Source organism: Eleutherodactylus coqui, chromosome 6 (assembly GCF_035609145.1).
Source record: "Eleutherodactylus coqui strain aEleCoq1 chromosome 6, aEleCoq1.hap1, whole genome shotgun sequence".
NCBI classification, from domain to species: domain Eukaryota; kingdom Metazoa; phylum Chordata; class Amphibia; order Anura; family Eleutherodactylidae; genus Eleutherodactylus; species Eleutherodactylus coqui.
The window spans coordinates 3,994,152-4,015,999 of NC_089842.1; the positions used below are offsets into that span (position 1 = coordinate 3,994,152).

Genomic DNA, 21,848 nt, shown 5'->3' on the forward strand with positions numbered 1-21,848 from the left:
CGCGGAGAATCTGGGACGCTCAACGCACGGCCGTCAGCGGGACGGGGAGCAGCGATGACAGATGTAGCAGAGTGCGACTTGGCACAAGGCGCAGACGGCGCTGCAGAACCTCTTGCCTTTTTAATGGCTTCCACTGTGTTAGGAGAGCTTGTTGCAGCGTCGCGTTAAGGGAAGCGCTCACCACATTCTTACTACCAAAAATAGCAAGACGGCGGCTGTAAAGGAGTTGTCTGGTTGTCGGACAACCCCACCTCAATAGGGCTGCATGGGTTATAATAAACGGAAACACACTTACCCCTCTGCAGCTGCCAGGATCCAGCACTGCTGCCCCGCTGTGGACCTGGTGGTGGTTGTCATAGCGGCTGTCACTGGAAGTCAGGTGATCGCTGCAGCCTCACCTCTCGCTCTCCTGGCACCGACGCTCACACCCTGAGCCCCATGGTGCCAAGACTTCAGGATCGTGATGCTGCAGCGATCACCTGACTTCCAGTGGCAGCCGCTGTCACAACCACCATTGGGTCCACAGCGGGGCAGCAGCGCTGGACCCCGACAGCTGCGGAGGGGTAAGTAGCTTTCAGTTTCCTATTTTAATCCCAGCAGCCCTATTGAAGTGGTGCCACCCGGTAACTGGACAACCCCTTCAAGTGTGTAAAGGACATGTTGGTAAACTGGGTCTTATAGTCCGGCACCTTGTTTTCATGTAATCACCGTCCAAACATTTCCTGCCGGTTATGCAAATCAGGTTTGAGTCTGGCATATATATAGTCCAGTATATACATGAGCGCTACAAATAACCGGTCCCCCTCGGCCCAATTGATAGCGCCCCTATCTTCTGTGCCACGTGTGTACGCTGGGCGCAGGAGCAGCTCTGGATCCCAGCAAACATCAGCGGTTTATTGCGCATGCACAGGTGGAGGAGGACTGACGTCACGCTATGGAGCCGAGGCGTCCTCACCGGCGCATGCACCATAAGCAGAGGTCCGCGGGGATCCACAGCTGCTCCTACACTGCTGCTCACACACAGGGCAGGCGAGGGATTTCCATCCATAGCTATAGATAGCGGGGAGGGGCAGAATCCGTAGGGAGCGGCCCAGAGGCCCGTCTGAATGTAGCAAAGCCTCAACACTGATAACATCTGCAAGTTAGCATACCTAGCGGGAATTGTTTGGTCGGCGACTACATGAGAACAGCAATGAACTGGACTTAGAGAAGAGCTTGCCGACACGTCCTTCAGACCCACCGCAGCAGGACTGGTATTTTGGGTTCTACAAGCGCGCCGACGCGGTCCCTTTCTACTTTGCTACATCTGTAACGAATCGGCGACTGTCCGTCCAACCAAGAGCTCAATCGTCCCCAGAGGTTCACAGTTCCTTTAATACTGGTTCTCTCCATAATGTCCTACTGGAGACCTCGGTGCGTCCTCCGGGGGCGTAAGACAAGTTATATTCATGGTAAGGCACGTAAGAGTGCTGAGAAGGGTCGGTCGTTGTGCAATTCATGTGGATCAGCCGGTTTCTTCTCAACAAGACGAGAAAAGCAAAATGTAAGGTAGATGTGCGCAGAGCTACTTCTTAGAAGATCCTAAAACTTCACAGTATAAAAGGGTCTTTAAGGCAAAATGTACTTGTTGGATCTTCAGAAGTTGTGGTCCTGGGTCGCTGGTGGCACGCCGGTGGAGGTATGTGAGCGGCCGGCTCTAGGTCTCCTCATCCCACAGGCACAGCTGCTTCTGGGTCACGTAGAAGTGGAACATGTAGCCTTTCTGGCAACTACGAATGCCGCACTTGTAAGACGTCGTCTTGCCAGAGGAATCTCGAGTTTTGCAGTATTTTAAGCTACAGGGAATCCACTCCAGACTTAGGCGGTAGGAGCAGATGCAGGCCTTCCAGTCGTGGGAGCAGACCTTGCAGGGGTGCAGAACGAGAAGAGATGACGACTGAGGAAGAACCTCGAACATCGAACCGTCAACACCTTATAAGAAAGAGGAGAAATAAGGGCGTGTGATGAAGACGTCCGCTCTGCTTGAAAACCGCCCCTCACCCCCCTCACGGTGTGATGCAGTAACAGGAATATGGATAAGTGCAGGTCTGCCAATCCAAGCTCAGAGCATCATAGGGATCTCCGATGCCCCGAGTTCGGGTCGGCAGACGCACGGTCGGGCTGGGAAACTTGCTCAATCCTATTATGGGTGCAAAACTGCACCCACATCATGCTTGTGTGAAACTGGCCTTACAGTTGAGTAGTAGTCCCATTTTGGGGGGGGGGCGACCACTGTCCTTATTCATAGATATGACCCCTTACAGGTAAGGCCCATTACTGCTCCGATCATGGTCAAGGCTTTCCCTGATCCCCCGGGACGGGATCCCCGGCACTAACTGTATGGTGCAGAGCAGTTATAATGCGGCCAATATAGGCATTAACTTCATTGGAAGCCGTCCATGGCGAATCTGCGCAAAAACGGAGAATGCTGCGATTTCTCCTCCGTGAGTGTAAATTGCAGTTGATTTCCATTGGTGTGCGGGCGGCTGTAAGGTCACTTGAAAATCAATGTGATGAAGTACGTAAAGTTCGGTCGCCCTCGCATCCTTTTGCATCTGATCTTTTGTTTCCGTTTAGTTTAACCCTGGGAAAAACTCACAATGTTTCCACTTGACGGAGGCTGTGATGGGGGGGGAGGGGGTCCTGCGACGGAGGCTGAGATGGGGGGGGAGGGGGTCCTGCGACGGAGGCTGAGATGGGGGGGGAGGGGGTCCTGCGACAGAGGCTGAGATGGGGGGGGAGGGGGTCCTGCGACGGAGGCTGAGATGGGGCGGAGGGGGTCCTGCGACGGAGGCTGTGATGGGGCGGGGGGAGGGGGTCCTGCGACGGAGGCTGAGATGGGGGGGGGGGAGGGGGTCCTGCGACGGAGGCTGAGATGGGGGGGGGGAGGGGGTCCTGCGACGGAGGCTGAGATGGGGGGGGGAGGGGGTCCTGCGACGGAGGCTGTGATGGGGCGGAGGGGGTCCTGCGACGGAGGCTGTGATGGGGCGGAGGGGGTCCTGCGACGGAGGCTGTGATGGGGCGGAGGGGGTCCTGCGACGGAGGCTGTGATGGGGCGGAGGGGGTCCTGCGACGGAGGCTGTGATGGGGCGGAGGGGGTCCTGCGACGGAGGCTGTGATGGGGCGGAGGGGGTCCTGCGACGGAGGCTGTGATGGGGCGGAGGGGGTCCTGCGACGGAGGCTGTGATGGGGCGGAGGGGGTCCTGCGACGGAGGCTGTGATGGGGCGGAGGGGGTCCTGCGACGGAGGCTGTGATGGGGCGGAGGGGGTCCTGCGACGGAGGCTGTGATGGGGCGGAGGGGGTCCTGCGACGGAGGCTGTGATGGGGCGGAGGGGGTCCTGCGACGGAGGCTGTGATGGGGCGGAGGGGGTCCTGCGACGGAGGCTGTGATGGGGGGGGTCCTGCGACGGAGGCTGTGATGGGGGGGGTCCTGCGACGGAGGCTGTGATGGGGCGGAGGGGGTCCTTCGACGGAGGCTGTGATGGGGCGGAGGGGGTCCTGCGACGGAGGCTTTGATGGGGCGGAGGGGGTCCTGCGACGGAGGCTGTGATGGGGCGGAGGGGGTCCTGCGACGGAGGCTGTGATGGGGCGGAGGGGGTCCTGCGACGGAGGCTGTGATGGGGCGGAGGGGGTCCTGCGACGGAGGCTGTGATGGGGCGGGGGGGGGTCCTGCGACGGAGGCTGTGATGGGGCGGAGGGGGTCCTGCGACGGAGGCTGTGATGGGGCGGGGGGGGGGGGGGTCCTGCGACGGAGGCTGTGATGGGGGGGGGTCCTGCGATGGAGGCTGTGATGGGGGGGGGGGTCCTGCGACGGAGGCTGTGACGGGGGGGGGTCCTGCGACGGAGGCTGTGACGGGGGGGGTCCTGCGACGGAGGCTGTGATGGGGGGGTCCTGCGACGGAGGCTGTGATGGGGGGGGTCCTGCGACGGAGGCTGTGATGGGGGGGTCCTGCGACGGAGGCTGTGATGGGGGGGGTCCTGCGACGGAGGCTGTGATGGGGGGGGGGGTGTCCTGCGACGGAGGCTGTGATGGGGGGGGTCCTGCGACGGAGGCTGTGATGGGGCGGAGGGGGTCCTGCGACGGAGGCTGTGATGGGGCGGAGGGGGTCCTGCGACGGAGGCTGTGATGGGGCGGAGGGGGTCCTGCGACGGAGGCTGTGATGGGGCGGGGGGGGGGGGGTCCTGCGACGGAGGCTGTGATGGGGCGGGGGGGGGGTCCTGCGACGGAGGCTGTGATGGGGCGGAGGGGGTCCTGCGACGGAGGCTGTGATGGGGCGGAGGGGGTCCTGCGACGGAGGCTGTGATGGGGCGGAGGGGGTCCTGCGACGGAGGCTGTGATGGGGCGGAGGGGGTCCTGCGACGGAGGCTGTGATGGGGCGGAGGGGGTCCTGCGACGGAGGCTGTGATGGGGCGGAGGGGGTCCTGCGACGGAGGCTGTGATGGGGCGGAGGGGGTCCTGCGACGGAGGCTGTGATGGGGCGGAGGGGGTCCTGCGACGGAGGCTGTGATGGGGCGGAGGGGGTCCTGCGACGGAGGCTGTGATGGGGCGGAGGGGGTCCTGCGACGGAGGCTGTGATGGGGCGGAGGGGGTCCTGCGACGGAGGCTGTGATGGGGGAGAGGGGGTCCTGCGACGGAGGCTGTGATGGGGGAGAGGGGGTCCTGCGACGGAGGCTGTGATGGGGGAGAGGGGGTCCTGCGACGGAGGCTGTGATGGGGGAGAGGGGGTCCTGCGACGGAGGCTGTGATGGGGGGGAGGGGGTCCTGCGACAGAGGCTGTGATTGGGGGGAGGGGGTCCTGCGACAGAGGCTGTGATTGGGGGGAGGGGGTCCTGCGACGGAGGCTGTGATTGGGGGGGGGGGGGTCCTGCGACGGAGGCTGTGATGGGGGGGGTCCTGCGACGGAGGCTGTGATGGGGGGGGTCCTGCGACGGAGGCTGTGATGGGGGGGGGTCCTGCGACGGAGGTTGTGATGGGGGGGGGGGTCCTGCGACGGAGGCTGTGATGGGGGGGGGGGGGTGTCCTGCGACGGAGGCTGTGATGGGGGGGGGGGTCCTGCGACGGAGGCTGTGATGGGGAGGGGGGGGGTCCTGCGACGGAGGCTGTGATGGGGGGAGGGGGTCCTGCGACGGAGGCTGTGATGGGGGGAGGGGGTCCTGCGACGGAGGCTGTGATCGGGGGTCCTGTGACGGAGGCTGTGATCGGGGGGAGGGGGTCCTGTGACGGAGGCTGTGATGGGGGGGGAGGGGGTCCTGTGACGGAGGCTGTGATGGGGGGGGAGGGGGTCCTGTGACGGAGGCTGTGATGGGGGGGGGGTGGTCCTGTGACGGAGGCTGTGATGGGCGGGGGGTCCTGCGACGGAGGCTGTGATGGGGGGGGGGGGGTCCTGCGACGGAGGCTGTGATGGGGGGAGGGGGTCCTGCGACGGAGGCTGTGATCGGGGGTCCTGTGACGTAGGCTGTGATCGTGGGGGGGGGGGGGGGGTCCTGTGACGGAGGCTGTGATGGGGGGGGGGGGGGGTCCTGTGACGGAGGCTGTGATGGGGGGGTCCTGTGACGGAGGCTGTGATGGGGGGGGGAGGGGGTCCTGTGACGGAGGCTGTGATGGGGGGGGAGGGGGTCCTGTGACGGAGGCTGTGATGGGGGGGGGGGTCCTGTGACGGAGGCTGAGGGAAGCCGCTGTGAGGCGCCCATAACCCATAGGCTATAATGTATCCATTTACAAGGAACCTGGCATGACCTTTGAACCCTATACATTGTGTAACAAGGCTTAAAAGTGATGGAAGTTCAGGGGGCCACGTTTCCTGCTCCCCAGGCACCCCTCTTCTGAAGTTGGCGCATGCACAGGGTGGGCGGAAGAGTCATGCCGCTGCACGCCAGCTCTGCCGACATAATGCAGGTTTTTATAGCTGCATAAATTGGCCGTACGATAAATATTACCCTTCGCTGTTCGTCCGTTGGCGGCGTTTACACAGAACATTACCGCTCGGCTCCTATCCGGCAATTAACAGTAATTACTGTGTATCAGAGGACCGACCTTTCTTGAGCCACGCCCGCACGTCTTCCTGCCGCGTGTAGATGGCCTCCCTGGCCTCGGCGCAGACGTTGTGGATGTGGGAGCTCAGCTGGATGCCTTTCGTAAAGTTAACGGCGACGTCCATCTGCAGATTCTCGAATCCTCGCAGGTCCTCCGCCTGACGCACCGTGTGCGGGTTTTTCTGTGAGACATAAGAGACTGATATTACGTCTTGACATTAAGTATCTTTACAGATTCATCGAGGCGCCCATAAATACGGCAGATGGGACATCTGATCCTCCCAGCCGAGCGCAGCAAGTCGCCGAATGGCCAACAGTCAAGGTTCAGTACATTATAACGCAGCGCTGATTATATAGGGTAGTTGGGCCATGATAGAAAGTTACTCATCAGATCGGTGGGGTCTGACCGCTGGGACCCCCAACCAATGCAGAGAACGGGGCTCTGGAGCATCTCGGAAAAAAAAAAAACGAATGCAGCAGCAGCCACAATACACACGGCCGTTACATTCAAGACAAGCCATCAATAGTAGATCTATGGGAATCTGCCTCCGGGAGCCGGACAATCAGCTTTTCACCGAGGAGATGCACTTCTACACAGAGACGATTTCTGCAGGAAGCAGACTGCTCCGTCCCTACTGCAGTGGCTAGGCCTGGTACTACAGGCAAAGTTCCCATTCTTTTAAATGCCTGTAATACCTAGTCTGGCGACTGCAGTCGGGAACGGCACCCTACAAAGAGGACCTGCCATGTCCTCAAGCTTGCGACACCAACTGCATAGCTATACAACCCCAGCCCGCTGACTCGAGCTTTTCTTCTGTCTTTTTTCCCCCATTCCGACTCTTCTTGGATTCTGCTCTGGGTGCTTTGAAGTGTCAAGTGGACGTTCTCCACTGTTCAATATCGGCGTCACTCATTGACCGTGAGAAGAAACCGCCCACTTGACAGATTCAAAGCAGCAGGAGTCAAAGCTGACAGGTCGGTGCAGGAAAACGACGTGGGGGGGGGGGGGGGGAGGGGTGAGGTTGGGAGTAGAGAAAAAAGGAAGCTACAAGAGCCCCTTCCCGACAGGAAATTCCAGCAATTCTGCAATAACCTTAAGACCTTCTACACTCAGCGATAGAGTAACCCGACCATCTCTGAACGTAGCAGAAGGCGCTCTTCCATCATCACCTCATGAAGACTATCCTTACCTGTCGCAGCTTGGCCATAGATTCACTGGGGATGATCTCATTATTCTGCAGCTGAGTGATGAAGCAGAGGGCTTGGAACTGGCTCTGTCCGCGCTCCAACTCCCCCAAGATCAGGATCCGAAAAATCTTCACCTCCTGAAAAGAAATCAAAAGGTTTGGCGTGAGACTTGGACGATTATTAAACTTCTGTAGGTCTCGGCGGTCCCGTCTCTCCTGGTGGAGACCACCAGAACTGGCTTAGGGAGTCTTGTTGGCTGAGCAATGCTTCTTGGGTAACAGGTTATGTAAATTTGCTCTCCTCTAGAAAGAAGAAAGCTTTTTCTCCAGTGCCACCTATTCAAGATGGCTTTACAACATGACTAAGGAGATCAGCCCAATCTGGAAGAGACCACCATCTGCGAGCAGCCGCTTCCCAACACTACTGCAGAGGGTGCTGGTCAGAGCAGGTGTTGGTCACTTAAAAGGGGTTGTACCAAAACTGCCGAGACCCCCACGATCCCGAGATCAGGGATTCCATGTTCTCCGTCCTCCTGACTGTGGGGTTATGGCATGAAGCACTGGTCAAGCACACTCCAAGTGGCACCCGACGGGTATTCCCGGTAACCCCGTTGGAATGAATAGGGGGCTGACCGCTCACGCTTGGACAGCGCTCTCTTCGTGCTGAGGGAAGAAGTGACCCCCGCAAGTACAGGCTGAATGGGACAGCAGCGAGACCCCCGCGATCAGCAGGTTATCCTGGTACAACCCCTTTAAGGCGCATTTACACGGGATGACTGTCGGGCGCTAAAGCGCCTGTCGGCTATCTCAGCGATGATCTCTGCTTTCACATAGGAGGATCATCGCTCAATCAATGGAGGTGGAGCCTGAGATCGCTCTGCTCCGCCCTCATCCATTCCCAGTAAACAGGCGGTCACTCATAGACGATACTGCCTGTTCACACGATGCAGCGGAACAACAACGATGATCACTTCTTGGTCTGCATGAAGGATCCGATCAGCGAGTTAAGCCCCGATGGCTCTTTCTCCGCCTTCGTTGACACCTGACAATCATCGTGCCGGATACAAGGGCCTTCAGCCAACCAGAATATGAAGCAAACAGCAAGAATAGCAGGTGATACAGAGTATAAACCGCACCACCTAAAGTACTGCAGAGGAACGTCCCCGGGGAGGGGGAACAGGAACCCCCATGTGAAGTCACCCAATAACAGATCCCAGCGGGTGAATACAGAACAGGAACCACCAATATATCTGCAATGTGGTAGGGATACCACATATCCCCCACGTATATCCCATCAAGCGTGGCTTCCTCAGGAGAATCATCAATCCCTACCCCCACCCTTATATACACCGAATGCCCCTTTATTAGAGCCCCCAGCCTTCGCATGATTGGCGCTCCCCTGTATGGTAATTCCCTTGTGACCCTGGAGCAAAAAAAAAATATATATCACATGACCAGTTTTCCGTGGATCAGTATCAGTGTGAATCCACATTAGATGGAAGATCCAGCGATCGGAGCGACTTCCAGCGAGGCCGGTCATCGGTGCTAGACTAGCCGGGGTCTCACTGCCAACCGCGGGGGTTTTTTCTCATGTAACAGGGGGGGGCGAGTATACAGAGAATGGCGCGATCGAGGAAAACATCCAGCGAAAGGGGATCCTGCGGACGGAAACAACTCATCACTGAAAGGGGTCGGAGGAGGATGTCAGGAATCGTTCTGACCAACAGGCTGCACAGTCAGCTGAATACAACGCTGGAGCTCCAACTAACGTGTCCGAACGCACAACTCGCCGTTCCTCCGCATGGATGGTATAACAGCAGGCGACCAGTTCCAGCGTAATTTGGTCTAAGAGGAACAGAAAGACTCCAGCGGGCAAAAGAGCGCAAAACTTGTATCACTGAGCAGCGGGAAAACATCTCCTGGTCAGATGGGTGCAGATTACTGTTGTTAATGGGAGGTCAGAATTTGGCGCAAGCAGCATGAATCGCTGACCCCTTCCTGTCAGCCTGTCAGAACATGTCAGCACCGCCATCTAATCTGCAGCAACTACAAGAAGCTTCCTGTCCGCAGGGGCCGGTATTCCTGCAGGAGGATTTCATCACCAAGTGGAGTCTACAACATGACGAATCGCTGCGGTTAAGAGGGCCAAAAGAGTCCAACGCTACAAGATGGGGGCTGATAAAGGGGCGGTCGGGGCACGACTGAAGTGTGGAGGAGATAAAGATATATCACCAATCACACAGGAGCGTTTATGGTTCCCACGTATCGCCTATATACATATCATGTAGATTAGTTCTATGTACGAGTCTGGTTGACCCCTCAAACGGCTACAGCTATACTGTATACATGGGAAGTTAGCGTTTGATCATTGTCTAAGCCGTAGTACCTACCTTCTCTAAACTAGAGCTACTTACTCTCCCGTAAATACGGTATTTCCCATCATACAATATCTCTGGGATCACCTATTGGGGAGTCATTCTTTTATGTTTTCTTGTGTGTCTCCCGGAAACTTGTATATTTAATAAAAGTTATATTTTAAGTTATTTCCTCGAACCCTACAGTGACAAATCCAAAGTTCAGGCTGAGTCACAGACAAGGGACAGTTCCTGCCACACCATGCAGCGAGGAGTCCGCGGCGCCCACCTACCTCCACTAAGAACTCCTCTACCAAGGAACTGCAATAACATCTGCATCAGAGGAACAAGCGGGGCTCATTCCCTTCTATCTTTGGCGCCTGTCTCTACAAGGCGGCCGTTAGTTTACGTTGTTGTTTTTGCAGTACAGATGACTGCGCCATTCTGTACTCCAAATATAAAGGAAACGATCGGGAGCCTCATAAAACGGACACCAAAGAGGAGCTGGCAGCATAATAGAAGTGAATGAACCGCCGAGTGGAGACATCATAGCGCGTATGATAAGGGTGCGCGGACGCTCCACGAGGACGGCTGCTGCAGGTCCGGAAACTTGGCCAAACCCATTGGATACGTTGGGCTTTTGTCCTCCTTAGGCTCCTACACGGGCGAGCGCCATAGCAGCGTGCGTTTTCATGCCAATGTGAAGTGTTTTTCTGGCAAACGCACCTCCCATCACTTCCGTAGCGACCCTGCGGCGCAGCTTCCAGCCATGTTGGAGGATCGGCAAGCGGTTTCCATTGTTTTCAAAGGGAAGCCTCGCCTCGCGTGCGCATTACAGGCCACGAGGCGTTTCACAGTCCCGTTTTTTCCCGCCCCGCATCCCTCATGGATATGACTGCATTCAAAAGAATGGGGTTCGTATTCGCACAAGACTGTCTCAACGCACAAATCTCGCACGAGTTTCTCGGCCGCATGAAGCCGGTCCTAGAGGATTGTCTCACGCGATTTCTGTGCGCTTGAGATGCGTCGACATCACAAGGGAGGGGAACGTAACGGGTGCATTTACACGCGCCATTGTTCTCTCGCGGGGGTGTTACGTGCGATGCGTCTCTGCTGCCATGGGGAATAATGGGTGAATGCCAGGAACGTAAAAATCACAAGCGCCGCAACGTGATGCGTTATCAGGAGCAGCGTAGGGGCTCATTCACACGGGGTAAATACCCGCCGTATTACACGCATATTTATTATTTTTACACACGTAACAAGATGTGAATTGAACCTTCTGACCCAGTGCATGATTTTTGGCCATCGCGCCAAATTGAGGTCCGGACCTTCATCAGGAGCGGCTTTATTGGCGCAAATCTCCATATTATTTCTGCAGGATCGGCAGATGGGAATTTACACTTCAAGCACAAATGGCGCTCATCCAACTGAAGGCGAAGCCAAGAAACACGACGACACAATGGAGACAACATGTAGACATCCGTGTCTTCACCGTACGCTATTATCTAAGCTGCACCGGAGATGTCTGAGATGTCACACCTTCCAGCAGGGGGCGCTCCCATTCACCTACATGGCGGAGACCCTTCAGGAACCATCTTACACGCTGCCCATCCGCCGCAGGGGAACGCTCGCTTGTAACAGGCATGACGATGGTTCATAGCGCTGTAGTTGACGCCCCGCGATCTGCCGCACAGCCCTTCTATGCTAAAGAATACGGTAATCTGAGGGCGATCCAAAGTACGACCGCGACGAGACACACGGGCGTAAAGCGCTGACAGAGCTCGTCTGCGCAGCGAATACTTTAACGAAAGTGATAAACACGCGGCTCAAAATAACTAAAGGGGTCGAACCAAGAGTGCAATCCACAGCAAGATCTCCAGAGGGTGGGGGGCAACATACTGACGGGTGGGGGTCTCACGCCAAGACCCTCGCTGGTCTGCAGAACAGGACCCCCGTGTCTGGCTCTGGCAGTGCTGAAGTCGCTTCTCACCCCGCAGGAGCGCCGGCCGAGCCCGTGTGCTCAACGCTCCATTCATATCAGTGGGGCTGATGGAAGCACCTAGCGGGCGCCGCTCGGGGGTCTCCGCAGTCCCACTCAAAGTGCTCTTGTGCGACCAGCACACTGTTCAGTCTCTACATAGGTGGGGGGCTCGGGACCCCGTTATCCTCTATCCACAGGATGGGGGATAACTTGCTGGTCAGTGGGGGTCTCACCTGGAGAGAGGGGAGCGGTCAATCACTGATTGGAACCCAGTGGGCGGCCCGTCAGGAAGTAACAGTCTTCACATCCAATGGTAGCGGTCAGTCACCCGTAGGACCGCCCACTGGACTCCTAAGCAGAGAGTTTTTTCCTATGGAGCTTTATATCAACCTGCTCCTCCTGCTGCCGGCAGCACGACGGCTTCCCTCTACCTGGATCATCAGTAAGGCGTATGCCTAACACGGTGCTGGTCTCCTGTGCTGTTTTACACGTACAGAGGACTTTCGCACCGCCACGTATCACACGGGTGTGCACCGCACTTGTCCGGGAGTATGACGTCACTGATGTGTGCAATGCCTGCGGCGGGGCTATGCGTCATACGAGGAGACGTGCTGCGATTTACGTCTCTGCCGCATGGATACGCCGTCTACACACGCTGTCGCCCATGACTTTCACTGCCTCCATTTACTGCGTAGCATGTGTGTGGCGCACATGTGACACGCAGTAAACACGCCCGCGCACATTAACCCTAACTGTTCATTTATAACAACCTTCGTACAACAGAAGCCTCGTGTGACCCCGCGGATCTACACGGTTACACCCCAAAACGAGGAAATTACAATATATGTAAACGTGTCCAAATATTCTACAGACCCAACGTCCATGTGACGATGCGGACCCGTGTGCCGCGATCAGGTGACTGCAGGCGACACGTTACATACTATGCACACGCTTCTATACACCGTCACCACGGAGAGCGCCGGCCGCTGCCACATGAAGAATGGCGCTCTTTGATCTCTCTGCATGCTAATTCCTTCCAACAACAGGAGCCTCCGGCTGTCATGTGCGGCGCTCGCTGCCTCCGGAGCTGCTTTCCTTGCCTGTCTGTGGGATGTAGCCTGCGGCCATGAAGTGTATTGTAGCGGGGAGGTTCCCAGGGATCGTCTGCACACATTCCAGACAGCAGTTCTCTAGCCGCGGCCTGGGGGCGCTGCAGCACACGCAGGGTTAACCCTTCTTCATGAAGCCTCTTGGTGAGCAGAATATCCAAAAACAGATCCTTGATGTTTGATGGACGGTTGTGAAGATCCGCGCCGCAGTTAAGCTGCATCCTCGCCGGGACGCACGCGGGGCACAGATCCTGAATATCGCCGTCTGAATTAGACCCAGGGGCCACACATACAGTAGAGTCCTCCAAACATGCCAGTGTCTTCTGGGACGGTCAACTATCTTCCCAGCTGATGTCATCAGTGGAAGGATCGGGCATGCTGAATCTTACATGCCCAATCCTCTTGCCCTCACAAGGGATAATCTGCCCCATTAAAGCCCCGGGCACGGGTGGTGAAGCCAGATGCATATGGGGGAGTTTGTGTCCTCGGTTTAGGCTGTCTGGGCACTTTAAAGCCGGTTCATACATTAAAGGGGTTGTGCCAGCTTATCTCCTACTCATAGGCTAGCAGTGGTCGGGTCTACTGCCTCATAGAGATGAATGGAGCGGCAGTCCACATGCTTGACCATCCGTCTAGTCATCCAGGGGGACTTGGGACCCCCATTATTGTAATCAGTTGGGGTCCCAGTCACAAATCAGGTACTTATCTCTCATTTTGTAGAGAGGAGATAAGTGAAAAACTTGGCCCAACCTTTAACCCCTTAGTGATGCGGCCTACAAAGGACAATTGTTGGGGGATCTTCTAGTCCTCTTTGGTTTAGCAGGACCAGACAACAATTAGGAATCTGGTCACTTGGTGGAATATGCGTCCTCTGTGCGGAGTCGGCTTCCAAAATCCACAGCAGGAATCGGTGGCCGAGCCCGGGGTCGTGCCGCCACTCATGTAGCCTCGTGGATCCAGCCCTTCTCACCATGGCGCTGGTCGTTTGGTACCCATGTCAAGCAGCGGCACGGCACGTGTTTCTGGATTTCTATGTATGGAAAACTGTTGTGCCACATAGATTATGGCGCTGATTACCCAAAGTAAAGGGGGGGGGGGGGGGGAGACTTGGCAGAAGATACATCAAATCTGCAGCCAAAACTAGCGGGAAATGTAAACAAACAACCACGCCTGTATCCCGCGCTGCATGCTAAGCGGGCACAAACCACCCGCCGCCGTTCACAGGAACGAGCATCATTGGGACAACGGCCGCCATCTCCCCCACAGATCACCCTGTGGTACATGTATTATTTCTCTGCACTTTGACTTGTGCGCCTGCGAACCGTGATGTATTATTACTAATAGCGGCGATCAGGGGCCACAGGGCGGAGGGCCGACGAGGTCACAGAGGGAGTGTCTTCTCTTTTACATGCCACGCATCTTGTAAGGGGTTAACAGCAGGGATCGGTGTTCTCACCAATCCCCGCAGTTGCCAATCACAGCCAGCCCCTGCTGTGGATGGCGTGGGCTCACTTGTGGGAACTCCTTCCCAGCCAAGACAGATAAGGGGTTTTCCAGGCCTTTACTATTGAGGACCTCAGGATAGGGATCTGCCGATCCGGATCCCCGGCGATCATCTGATCCTTTGACCCACTGTCAGTGCAGCTGAGCCGTAACAGAAAGGCTCAAAATCCAGGGGATCCCCGACGATCAACTGGATCCCCGATGATCCTGAAGATAGGTCATTAACAGTAAATGGCCGGAAAACCCCTTCAAAGGGAAACTAACAAGTTGGACGCCTCCTACTGAAATCTGCAACCCGCTGTTAACGTTTGACTCCTCGATCTACAATATTGCGCTCGCCGCCATGTCCGACGGTCCGAACCAGAAGCGCTACAGCGGAGCCTGACCCGTGGCACGATGAGTCACCCGGCGGTTATAGATGCCATAAACCCATTGGATCGTAGGCCTGCAGTGGACTCTGCGCACCTCGTATCAGTCGGCGGCGGGTATGAACTATCACCAGTGCTGGAGCAAACATTAACCCCTTCAGCACCAGAGGTTTTTCTTTTTTCGTGTTTTCGCCTTCTAAGAGCCGTAACGTTATTCATAGGAGGATTGTGTTTTGCAGGACGAGTTATATATATATAATGTACAGAAAAAGTGGGAAAAAATCCCCCCCCCCCGCAGCCTCCTCCATACAGGATATCTATTGTGACCTATCAGTTCAGGCTTCTACAAACATGGCCAGACCAAACATGTGAGATTTCTGTCGTTTTTAGATCTGTTTAAGGGTTAAATGGGGAAGGGTCTTTTTAAACATTCTTTTATTTTCTTACTGCTTTTATAGATTTGCAGTCCTGTGATCGCACTATATACCGCTGTATCAGTACTGCAGTGTATAATGGTTTTAAGGCCTGAATCGCACAGGTCTTCATATGGATCTGGGAACCTTCAGTCGGCTCCAGGCTGCCCATCAGCGCCCCCCGATCTCGTTGTGGGGGATGGCGATGGGGTGCGGGGGGCGTCCTCCCCTAGTGCTGACTGTTTAGACACGCGATCAGCTTTGATGACGGCACCTAAAGAGTTAACGCGTGATTTGTGGCAGTCCAGCGGCTGTCAGCTGTCAGCCGTCCATTATGGAGCCGACCCGCTCTGCACATTTACATTAGGAGGTCGTGAAGGGGTTAAAGTGCTGTCCTACTCGTATCTGCTGGACGCGCTCCATGCGCCCGGGACGACCTGCAACGACCTGCGAGCTCCAACGGAAGAGCTCGGCTTCTGGGGAAAGAAATCTGAGGTTTGTTCACCTGTACAAACATAGGGAGACAAAAGACTGAACTGGGCAGCTGGGCGGCTGCCACCGGCAGCTCATCAGCCCGGGAACCTGATCGCAGGACGAGGACACAGCGGGAACCCAACCCCGGCCACTGAAGAGGGGCAAAACACCCGGCTGTGGGCAAGAAACCCTCCGCAGAGAGACCGGCGCTGCGAGCATCAAGCCCATCCACAGGAGGTGAGGCCAGACCGCCGAGACCCCCACCGATCGCTAGGAGGGGTGCCCTCCAATGACATGGCCGCGCAGGTGATAAAAGTCTGATCAGCAGGGAAAGGGTGGAGGAGACCCGTGTCCGCGGGATCAGTGGGGGGCTCTGAGACCCCCACTGATCAGACTTATCCTGCATCCTGTGACTCGCTGCTGCACTGTGGGGACCCCACGCACGGTCGCCTTCCATCCCCGCGGTTGCGAACAGGAAGCCCTCCACCGTTATCGCTTCGCTGTGACAGAGACGCAGGTTTGTTGCGCAAATTCAAACGGACACAAACACTGATGTTTCCACCTGTGGATGGCGCTCTAACCGCTTCAGGTAGAACACTCAGTTCACATTTGGGTCAGTTTAGCGTCTATTTCCAAATCTGTTTCCGTGACGGCAGAAGGATCCGATAAAACCAGAAGCCGGCTGCAGCGGACATGGCGCTCCGCGGGACGGGCCGTCGTTCTCCTTGCTGACAACGTGCATCTTGAGTCGTCACTTGTGATGCGGCTCCGATTACAGCGACGTTCCGGGGTCGGCGCGGCCGGCCGTCCTGGCGGCAGCATGAACACAAGATGGGTTTTTCTCCTCCTGCAAACAACAAGCCCCGAAGCAGCGCAGGTCTGAACGTCGCAGACAGCGGCGAGGCATCTGCAGAACAGATGTGGCCACGTAGGAGCCAGGAGATGCAAAACACAGGAGCGGGACGCCAGCAGGGGGCGCCAGGAGGCGGAGGCCGGGATGTTCTGGTGGGAACAAAGTTATACAGCGCTGCACAAGAGACCTCCTGCCATAAAGCGTCTTCCCTCGGGGTGGGGGGAGACGGGCAGCAAAGACCCTCATAAAGGCTCCGGCCACAGCGAGTCTTCAGCCCGCATGGCGTCCGAGTCTGCAGACTAGTCGGCCGCCCGTTCACACTGACACTCAGAGCGCAGGAAAAACACGGCATGCGCCAATCTGCTCTGACTTGTGGAGAATTTAAAGTAACGAGGCCCCCCCCCCCCCCCACAAAAAAAAAAAAACCAAAAAAAAACCAGACAGCGCAGAGATGCCGTCCGTATCTCATGAATCCGCGGCTGAGAAATTGGGCGCAATAAAAACAGACGACAAACTGAAAATAGCCGCAGACGCACGGACAAGAATGAGGAGAAACGTGTGTGTAAACCCAGCAGGAGCCTGTTTTTTGACGCTCGCGCGCCTCTTATTTTTCTTTTTGACACCCGACTAGACGCTTCCTGCCGCCACATGAGGAGCGCAGGCTGCCGCAAGCCTCTCCGGAAGGCAGAGAGTCCCCATGTACCACGGCCCTCCAGGCCAGGAGACACTGCAATGGTCGGGGGTCGATGGGGGAGTCCGTCCTCTTCCCATCCTTTACCAGGAGCCAAAGTCAAGGCTTAGCCCCTCCGGTGGGGGGAGGGGGAGGGGCGCGCCAGAGTCGTGGAGTCTGTAAGCAAAACTTTTGACTCGCTAGAGATGTATCATCCTGAAGGGTCGGCACATCTCTACCAACATCAGGTGAGACACCCGCCGGGCCCCCCACCCCGTAGACCCCCACAGACGGCGCTCCTACTTGCATTACACCAGCTTGTCAGGGTCGGACATGCAACGCCTCATGGACGCTGGGAAAGTCTTGCAGATGAAGCCCAGCGTCCGCAACGTTTACGGCCTGAGGCTACATCCCTACGGCGAGACCCTCACGCCAGTTTTGTGCGTTGCGAGACGAACTGCGCTGCTGCGATGGACTTACTGATACGAGCGATATGATCACAGCGATGCAGCAAAGATAAAGATGGCCGCCCGTTCTACCTCCTCCCGACGACCGTCAACGGGGCAAACACGTGGCACACCGCAGGACGTGGTCTATGGGAAACACAACCCACCAGCAAAGTGATGCGGCCAATCACAGAGGGCGGCGCTGACCCCAGCGAGCGGAGGCCGGCGAGGCACCCAGGAGGCATCGGAGCCGCCGGATATGGTGGACCGTTATTGGATTCTGCTCATTTAGGGTCAAAACACTTGTGTAATTAAAGGGTTAAACCAGCGACCCCGCAGGACCGTCGTCCCGGATGAAAGCACGGAGTCCTTGAGCGTTACCGCCATCATAAACGAGCGACGGCGCCGGCGCTCACCTGTTTGAAGTCGGCCATGTAGGTGATGAAAGTGCCATCCGCCTTCCGGAACTCCAGCGTGATGCAGTCGCGTTCGCTGTCCGCCAGCAGGCTCTCCTCCGCTACCTGACCATCTTCAAGGCGGACGCGGACCTTCAGCTCCCCGAGGCTCGCTTTACAGCACCACAGCAACAAGAGCCACACGAGGTGTCTGGCTGATACCAGAGGACACATCACCGGGCGGGGGGCGCCAGGGCCGAGCGTCTAGCGCTACTGCGTGAGACTGGAGAGAAACACAAGCGTCAAACGGGAGAACAGAAGAGCAGCGACTGAACCGTACAGAGAGTCGCCGGGGCAACGGCGGCGAAACGCAGACAGGACGGGGCAACGGCAGCGCAACGCAGACAGGACGGGGCAACCAGGCAGGACAACGCAGACAGGACGGCGCAACCAGGCAGGACAACGCAGACAGGTCGGGGCAACGGCAGCGCAACGCAGACAGGACAACGCAGACAGGTCGGGGCAACGGCAGCGCAACGCAGACAGGACGGGGCAACCAGGCAGGACAACGCAGACAGGACGGGGCAACGCCGACGCAACGCAGACAGGTCGGGGCAACGCCGGCGCAACGCAGACAGGTCGGGGCAACGCAGACAGGTCGGGGCAACGCCGGCGCAACGCAGACAGGTCGGGGCAACGCCGGCGCAACGCAGACAGGTCGGGGCAACGCCGGCGCAACGCAGACAGGTCGGGGCAACGCCGGCGCAACGCAGACAGGTCGGGGCAACGCAGACAGGTCGGGGCAACGCAGACAGGTCGGGGCAACGCAGACAGGTCGGGGCAACGCAGACAGGTCGGGGCAACGCAGACAGGTCGGGGCAACGCCGGTGCAACGCAGACAGGCCGGGGCAACGCAGACAGGCCGGGGCAACGCCGGCGCAACGCAGACAGGTCGGGGCAACGCAGACAGGCCGGGGCAACGCCGGCGCAACGCAGACAGGTCGGGGCAACGCCGGCGCAACGCAGACAGGTCGGGGCAACGCCGGCGCAACGCAGACAGGTCGGGGCAACGCCGGCGCAACGCAGACAGGTCGGGGCAACGCCGGCGCAACGCAGACAGGACGGGGCAACGCCGGCGCAACGCAGACAGGACGGGGCAACGCCGGCGCAACGCAGACAGGACGGGGCAACGCCGGCGCAACGCAGACAGGACGGGGCAACGCCGGCGCAACGCAGACAGGACGGGGCAACGCCGGCGCAACGCAGACAGGACGGGGCAACGCCGGCGCAACGCAGACAGGACGGGGCAACGCCGGCGCAACGCAGACAGGACGGGGCAACGCCGGCGCAACGCAAACAGGACGGGGCAACGCCGGTGCAACGCAGACAGGACGGGGCAACGCAGACAGGACGGCGCAACGCCAGCGCAACCCGATCCGTACAGCCGCTCGCGATACAAAGGAAAGGGTGGAATCTTGGGACACGCGAGGACACCACAGCGGTAATACGCGAGGGATGGGGAGCCGACGCCGGACAGCGGGCCGCCATGCTTATGACTGACACACGCCATTCTGCCGGACAAATCCAAATTACTGCAATTTACAAGAACTCTCCGCTTTGGTCTTCCTTTATGCAGAAGAAATGGCGCACGGCGGGCGAGATCTGCCGCAGTCACCGGGCAGCGCCACAGCGTGCCGGACGACACATCGGGGAGAGCCTTTAGTAATACACCGCAAGGCGAGGAGCGCGGAGGGAAACTTGTGTGTGACGGCTCGTTAGCCCGGTCCTGGCGTCACGGTGCCCCCTACAGCGCAATGGCAGAGCGACGATCTGCTGCGGTGCTCGGGGGAGTGATGGTCCGCTGCGGGGGGCCCGCCGGGGGGACGGTCCGCTGCGGGGGGCTCGCGGGAGGGATGGTCTCCTGGGGGGGGGGGGGGGGGGGAGCTTGCCGGAGGGACGGTCTCCTGCGGGGGGCTCGGGGGAGCGACGGTCTGCTGCGGGGGGCTCAGGGGAGCGACGGTCTGCTGTGGGGGGGGCTCGCTGGAGGGACGGTCCGCTGCGGGGGGCTCGCTGGAGGGACGGTCCGCTGCGGGGGGCTCGCTGGAGGGACGGTCCGCTGCGGGGGGCTCGCTGGAGGGACGGTCTGCTGTGGGGGTCACTGGGGAGTGACAGTCTGCTGTGGGGGGCTCGCTGGAGGGATGGTCTGCTGTGGGGGACCCCCGTGCCTCTCCAGCTGGTGTAGAACTACAGCTCCCAGCATGCCCCCGCACTCTGCCGCAGTCCGGGCATGCTGGGACTTGTAGTTTCCAGCGGGTGAAGTGGGGGAGCAGCCCGGGAACAGTCGGGGACGGCCGGGGATGGAGCGAGGGGACCGGCATGGAGGAGGCGCACTCACCCCGGCGCGGAGGCTCTCCTCCGGCTGCTCGTCCGGCCCGCTGACCGCTCCGTGTGTCCCCGCTGCCCGTCCCTCCTCATCTGCTGTCCCGGGATGTTCTCCCCCAGGCGGCGGCTCTCGGAGGCCGTCACTTCCTCCAGGACGGCCCCTCGGCTTAAAGGGACAGACGCGGCGAGACAATGGGGGCGGCAGCCGGGAGGGAGAGGAGGTCACCGGGCAGAACCCCCACGGGCGGCCGGGAGGGAGAGGAGGTCACCGGGCAGAACCACCGCGGGCGGCCGGGAGGGAGAGGAGGTCACCGGGCAGAACCCCCACGGGCGGCCGGGAGGGAGAGGAGGTCACCGGGCAGAACCTCCGCGGGCGGCCGGGAGGGAGAGGAGGTCACCGGGCAGAACCTCCGCGGGCGGCCGGGAGGGAGAGGAGGTCACCGGGCAGAACCCCCAGGAGCCGCGGGGAGGGAGAGGAGGTCACCGGCAGAACCCCCACGGGCGGCCGGGAGGGAGAGGAGGTCACCGGGCAGAACCACCGCGGGCGGCCGGGAGGGAGAGGAGGTCACCGGGCAGAACCCCCAGGAGCCGCGGGGAGGGGAGCTCGGTGCCCCCTGAGGGGATGTCGTGCCGTTTGGGGGTCTCTGGTATCTGCCTGCGGTTCTCTCTGCCGATGGCGTCGGGGCTCGTTCACACGTAGTGGTTCTGCGGTTTAGCGGTCTGGTTTCCGCGCACTCTGTACCGCGCTGACCTGCTGGGGGGGTGCAGACGGCGGGGGTCCTGGGGGTCCTAAACCGCGGCGTGCCTGAACATTGGACCCAAACCGCCCATTACAGATGACGTAAATGTGCAGCGCGGCGGCGTCCGCATGGCGGCGGGGGGCTCGGCCATCCACCGCTATAGACCGGCCGCCGCGGATGTTTATTTTAATAACCGATGCGGAAAACGAAAAGAAATGGCGGCACTTTGTTTCCGCGGCGTACATTTTAAATACGCCTCAGTAAACCCGTGTTGTGAAGAGGCCGAGCTTGTGTATCCGCGGCGTGTGGTCAGCATATACGGGAATACGATGTCCGCCGCGCGTCTCCTGCAGGGAATCCGCCGAGCTTCGCTCTGAAAACGCTGCAGACTCCACAACTGAATTCGCCGCTGTGAATGTGCGCAAAGCGTGGAGTCTGCTGCGGATCCAAGGCGAAAATCACCTCCGTTTGCGTCTCGTCACGCGGGAACATGGCCTCTAAGAACCGCGTCAATCTGCGGCTGCTTGATGTGAATCCGCAGGCGTATTCAGTCCTGGGCCAAATCCACGTGCGCCATTCCAAAGTGGAGACGCATCGCCGCTCTGCTCGCGGATCTCGCCTCTGACAGCGACGCCAAAATAATCACTGCAGAAAGTGGTGAATGATGAAATCCCCCAGCGCATCCCGCCATGTGAACGAACGCTCAGCGCGTATTAACAGCGGCGAGATCAGGCCGGAAGCTCAGAGCGCCGGCGCGTAAACCTGCGATGTTTATATTTTATTACATGCAAGTGTGATGCGTTTTGCAAGAAAAACCCGCTGTATCACCGCACTTGCGTGAAAATCGTACCTGCGCGCGAACGGGGTGCTTCCATAGATGATAATGGGCGACGTCAC

General features: G+C 58.7%; 1 protein-coding gene across 1 annotated transcript; it reads right to left on the bottom strand.

Annotated features, from left to right (window-relative positions):
- Positions 1-375: 375 nt before the first annotated feature.
- Positions 376-20,366, bottom strand: OAF (out at first homolog). The gene is made up of 5 exons (XM_066606086.1): positions 20,225-20,366; positions 17,851-18,112; positions 7,264-7,398; positions 6,075-6,255; positions 376-1,971 (listed from the first exon to the last, which is right to left on the bottom strand). Exons 2-5 carry the CDS (start codon positions 18,061-18,063, stop codon positions 1,697-1,699), a joined length of 804 nt encoding a protein of 267 aa, XP_066462183.1. The 5' UTR covers positions 18,064-18,112; positions 20,225-20,366; the 3' UTR covers positions 376-1,696.
- Between the last annotated feature and the right edge of the window lie 1,482 nt (positions 20,367-21,848).